The sequence below is a fragment of the Bison bison genome, unplaced genomic scaffold (assembly GCF_000754665.1).
Source record: "Bison bison bison isolate TAMUID 2011002044 unplaced genomic scaffold, Bison_UMD1.0 scf7180017864236, whole genome shotgun sequence".
NCBI lineage: Eukaryota > Metazoa > Chordata > Mammalia > Artiodactyla > Bovidae > Bison > Bison bison.
The window spans coordinates 3,805,210-3,810,909 of NW_011494808.1; the positions used below are offsets into that span (position 1 = coordinate 3,805,210).

Sequence of the window (5,700 nt, forward strand, 5' to 3'; positions counted from 1 at the left end):
AGCTAGGGCAGAGCAGCAGCAGGGTGGTGCTGTGGAAAGCTAAGGGCCCAGGGTCGGTGCAGGATGGACCTGGACATGGGCCAGGGGTGTCAGAGGCCCAGAGGGATCCAGCTTGGGGGGCTGGGCTCCACGCAGCAAGGTCGGAAGGGCAGGGGCGAAAGTGGAGACGTTTCTGGGCTCAGCAGTGCGCTGCTGGCCGCCGTGCCCACTCAGACTGAGTGAGGGTGGGGAGGAGGGGGCGGGCGTGTGGCGGGCAGGGACCTCTGGCGTTGTGACTTCTGAGGCCCCAAGTGGAAGACAGGTCGGGGTCACACACCCATCTGGTGAGCTCCTCGCCTACTGAAGGAGCAGACGTGTGTGCCGCAGACCTGGGAGCCGCACCCTGGACTCCTGGAGGTGCCCCCACCTTGTCAGTGGTCCTGGGGCCTGCCCGCCCTGGAAGGACGAGAGGATGAACACGAGTCTGCCTACACTGGGAGTGGAAACACCAAACTCAAAGTCAGCTCGGCTCCTGTGGGTGGAGAGACAGAAAAGGTGCTACACTAAGCTCTCAGGCAGCTCCGGTCCTTCTTTTTTTCTGTAATTGTGCAGAGTGTGTAAGAACGACACCATCCTGTGAAATATGACGAGCGAGGGCCTCGTGCGGCCGAGTGGCTTTGCGTTTGCCCCTGTGCACGCAGCTCATTGGCTAAAAACCCGGTCCTGCCCCAGAGAGCTTCAGCTCCTTTACGTCTGAGCGAGGATCTTTGGAGTTTCCACCGCTGAGGGCTTTTCCAGGAGGCACGGGGTGGGTGAAGGTGGGAGGTGTGCTTGTTAGGTGCTGCCCAAAGGCATGGTTGTAGGAATCATTAATGATAAGAAATGCTGCATTCTCTGGTTCTTTATAAATAGATGCCTACCTCTTGGAAGAAGCCTGTACCAGTACCTTCTGTGGATTTAGATTTTTAAAAGTTAATGATTGTGACCCTGGTTTAGATTTTTAAAAGTTAATGATTCTGACCCCGGTTCGGAGAAAGAGGATGACTGTGTTTTGAGAAACCTTGTTATCTGCAGGTTCAGCTCTGTAGCAGCCTTGCCTGGGGGTGGCTTGCTGGGTCACAGGTCTGTCTGCGCCCAGTGGAGATGCAGTTAGTCTGCTGATCCCTTCCTGACTCAGTCCCACCTCCTCCAGGCCCTGGGAGCTTGGCTTCCTACGGCTCCAGGCTGCAGCGGAGGAGGGAGGTGCCTGTGTGCTCTGCGAGGACCAGTCGCCCGAGAGCGTGAACAGGCTTTGCAGGGAACTGCTTCGTGTTTTCAGAGACCTCCTTCGAGCCTCCTGAGCAGTGCCTCCCTTCTCCCATGAGTGGTCCCTGCAGGGAGGCTGGATTCTGCCCCAGTGGGAGCTCTGCAGACCTCTTGGCCTCCCCAGCCTGCACCAGGAGCCCCATGGGCTTCAGGAGGGGGCCCTGCCCCGTCCATCCTCACAGCCTGCACTCAGCTCCTGAGTCCCCTTGCCCCCAGGGGTAAAGCACCTGGATGAGTCGCAGCCCGGGGCTCCTCTCTGTGGCTCCAGAGGGAGATGAGAGAGGCCGCCTCAGTGTCGGTGGAAGGCAAAGAGCAGAGACGCTGTGCAGCAGACTTGCAGTCCCCACAAAAGAGGGCGGTGAGGACAGAAGGAGGAGGGGTCGCGAGAGGCCTGGAGACAGGTGACCCCTGGAGGATGCCTGCGTTCCAAGCCTTGTAGATGCTTGGCCTGGGGCTGAGTCCCGGCCAGAGAGGGACTCAGAGGGAGGAATGGGAGGGGAAGGGCTTCCCTGGTGGCTCAGCTGGTAAAGAATCCACCTGCAATGCAGGGGACCTGGGTTCAATCCCTGGGTCAGGAAGACCCCCTGGAGGAGGGTATAGCAACCCACTCCAGCATTCAGGCCTGGAGCGTCCCATGGACAGAGGAGCCTGGTGGGCTACAGTCTGTGGGGTCATAAAGAGTCAGACACGATTGAGCAGCTAAGCACAGCACAGCAAACAGGGGAAGGAAGGACCAGGAGGAGAAAACCCAGAAAATCGCAGAGAAGAGGAGGAAGCCCACCTGGTGTTTCATTGGATTTGATTTTTTTTTTTTTTTCCTGATGTTAGGAAAATACCCATGAGCCCAGTGACCCTGAGGAGGTGTGGAATTGAGGCACCAGGGGATGAAGGGTTCACTCACAAAGTGGGGATGTTTTGTGTGGTCAGGCCCAGGAGCCTCACGCCATGGTTAAGCGGAGATGTTGGGGCCTGTGGTCACCCCAGTGAAGGATTCGGTGGTCTGAGTGACAGTGGTTCTCGGAGGGCCCACTGTGGCCCCAGTAGGCTGGCTCTGCCACGCTGGCTGTGCTGCTGTGGCAGGTGAAGTTACGTAAGATGGGTGCCTATCCCTGAGCTGGTCCCACAGGCTTCATCTACTTCAGTGCTTCCAGAAGCTTCCGTGGGGCCCCGTGACCCACGAGATGGCCCCCGTGCCCCCCAGAGATCATTATGGTCACTTCTTCTGAAACGGCTGTCTTTTCTAAGAGATAATTTTAACACTTCTTAGGAGAAGGCAATGGCACCCCACTCCAGTACTCTTGCCTGGGAAATCCCATAGATAGAGGAGCCTGGTGGGCTGCAGTCCATGGGGTCGCTAAGAGTCAGACACGACTGAGCGACTTCACTTTCACTTTTCACTTTCACGCATTGGAGAAGGAAATGGCAACCCACTCCAGTGTTCTTGCCTGGAGAATCCCAGGGACGGGGGAGCCTGGTGGGCTGCCGTCTATGGGGTTGCACAGAGTCGGACATGACTGACGTGACTTAGCAGCAGCAGCAGCAGTAAGTATAATATTAAAGTGTTTAATCATATGGCAGAAAATGTAGATAAATAGCAGAAAAGAAAAACCATAACCCCGACTAACATCGCAGATGATCTTATTTGGCATAGTTCCCCACCGTCCTTTTTTTAAGACCCCTGAATAAGTATAAATGCAGTTTTCTGTCCAACATCGCACATTTTTTTGGTCGTGGTTTTTCTAGGGTCTTCATTAACTGTGATTTTTAAATTGACGGTATTTTCATTTCTTTGGGGATTTGAGTGGAAGCATTTTGAGTTTTCTAATGGTTGTTAGACGTGGAGATTTAACCTGAATTGTAAACAAACGTCTCGTGCTAGCTCCCGGCGATACGCAGCGCTTGGCAGCTGAGTTGGTTCTCAGAGCTCTCCCCTCGTGTCTGTTTACAGGGATCTACCGCACAGAGAGGGATAAAGGCACGTTGTACGAGCTCACGTTCCGAGGGGAGCACAAGCACCAGTTCAGACGCCTGGTCTTATTCCGGCCGTTCGGCCCCATCATGAAGGTGAAGAAGGAGCAGCTGAACATGGCCAGCACGCTGGTCAACGTCATCGTGCCGCTGGCCAGGAGGGTGGACAAGTTCCGGCAGTTCATGCAGAACTTCAGGTGTGTGTGACTCGCGGGTGGCTCCTCCCTCTGGCACGCAGGCCCCTTTCTCTCCCTGCTTGGCTCTGTGTTCTTCCTGTAGAGTTGATCGTTGTATCTGCCTTTCCCTGGAGCAATTAGATGCGACTTCCCTGGTGGCTCAGATGGTAAAACGTCTGCCTGCAATGCAGGAGACCTGGGTTTGATCCCTGGGTGGGGAAGATCCCCTGGAAAAGGAAATGGCAACCCACTCCAATATTCTTGCCTGGAAAATTCCATGGACAGAGGAGACTGGTAGGCTACAGTCCATGGTGTCGTAAAGAGTCAGACATGACTGAGTGACTTCACTTTCTTCTTTCTTTCTGGTGGCACAGTGGAAAAGAATCTGCCTGCCAATACAGGAGATGAAAAAGAGCTGGGTTCCGTTCCTGGGTCAGGAAGATCCCTGGGGGCAGGAAATGGCAACCCACTACAGTAATTCTTGCTTGGAAAATTGCCTGGATAGAGGAGCCTGGCGGGCTACTATCCATGGGGTGACAAAGAGTCAGACACTGAGCACTCAGAGCAATTGGAAAGCGACTAGATTTCCCTTCAGAAGTGCAGGTCAGGAGGTCTGGGTTTTCGTCAGGATCTGCAGAGATGGCCGGACACCTGGGGGTTCTGTTCTGACTGCGGTGGCTCAGGGTGGGGGCCATGTGGCTGTGCTGTCCCCAATGTGGACTGGGCCCTCTCCCAGCTCCCAAAGACCTCCGCCCTCGTGGCCATGGACCTGTGCGTCTGGCTGCAGCCCGGCTTCGCTTCCTGCCCCGCTCCAGCAGCGGCTGGAATACTCTCAGAGTCTTTTTTATTTTAACCCGTGTCTCCTCCGAGGTTACGTGTAGAATTATGCCAGGAAGTTTCCCAGCCTTCATTTTTGTAGATACTTGAGAAGACTTCAACGGGCTTTTGTTCGGAGGCAGTGGTAGTTTTTACATGTGTCTTCAAGCTCCTGACTTGTAAGTGCTGTGTCGAATCTTGCACGCTTGTGGGCCACACTCACACTGCTTGAGGTCAGTCAGCAGCTAGCTTGGCCAGCTTATCTTAAAGATAGAAAGTCGTATGTGTCTAATGATACATCTTGGAATATCAAGCTTATTTTTCATCTTTTATTATTAAATGCACATTAAAGTCACTTGGTCATGTCTGACTCTTTGTGACCCTGTGGACTATACAGAATACTGGAGTGGGTAGCCTTTCCCTTCTCCAGGGGATCTTCCCAACCCAGGGATTGAACCCGGGTCTCCTACATTGCAGGCGGATTCTTTGCCAGTTGAGCCACAAGGGAAGCCCATGAATACTGGAGTGGGTAACCTATCCCTTCTCCAGCGGATCTTCCTGACCCAGGAGTCAAACCAGGGTCTCCTGAATTGCAGGCAGATTCTATACCAGCTGAGCTATCAGGGATTAAAAGCCAGTAATGCTCAGTATAAGGGTGTGGTTGATACTTTACATTCCGGGTCGTGACCATATTTGAAGAGTAAGCCTCCTCGACTCCCTGGCTGGGTTTCAGAGATGGGAGTAAAGAAAGCCCGTCACTGTGCTGGATCCCAGGAAGCCCAGCACTTGTGTGCCAAGATCCCTTTCTGTCTTTTGTAACCTCACTCTGAATGTGTCCCTCAAGCAGAGGTGACAGCTTCTGTCGAGATGGCCCTCCCCTCGAGATGGTCTCATTCCAGCTTCCAGAACCTTCCCTACTGGCATGTCCAGGCCTAGAGATGCGAACGCCTCTGCAGGCACCAGGAGGGGTGCTGCTCTCGTCCCTGTGTCCTGCCTACATCCTGTCATTAAGCTTTGTAAAGTCAAAGTATCAGTTGCTCAGTCCTGTCCGACTCTTGCGACCCCATGGACTGTAGCCCGCCAAACTCCTCTGTCCATGGGATTCTCCAGGCGAGAGTACAGGAGTGGGATGTCATGTCCTTCTCCAGGGGATCTTCCCGACCCAGGGATCGAACCCCGGTCTCTTGAATTGCAAGCAGATCTTTACTACCTGAGTCACCAGGGAATAGGCTAAGCTTTGTAAATGGGTCCTTAATAAATTTTCTCCAACTTGAAAGAGTAACCCTTTTCTAGCTCAATGTTAAGGTCACAATCCAGGAGTCTCTGGGGCTCCTCTGGCCTGACCGTCCCTTCATTCAGAATCCCTCAGTGGTGCTCCTGACTCCCGGTTCTGTGTGCAGTGTGTGTCAGGTAACTGCCCGAACCCGGTGCGGGCCGGCCGTGTGCTCCGCGTGCG

General features: G+C 54.1%; 1 protein-coding gene across 1 annotated transcript in view; it reads left to right on the forward strand.

Annotated features, from left to right (window-relative positions):
- Window positions 1-5,700, forward strand: part of CSGALNACT1 (chondroitin sulfate N-acetylgalactosaminyltransferase 1) — a 216,981-nt gene that overhangs the window by 174,946 nt on the left and 36,335 nt on the right. The window contains exon 5 of the mRNA XM_010846399.1: window positions 3,233-3,449. Coding sequence (XP_010844701.1) covers window positions 3,233-3,449 — 217 coding nt within the window. The remainder of the gene's footprint in view (window positions 1-3,232; window positions 3,450-5,700) is intronic.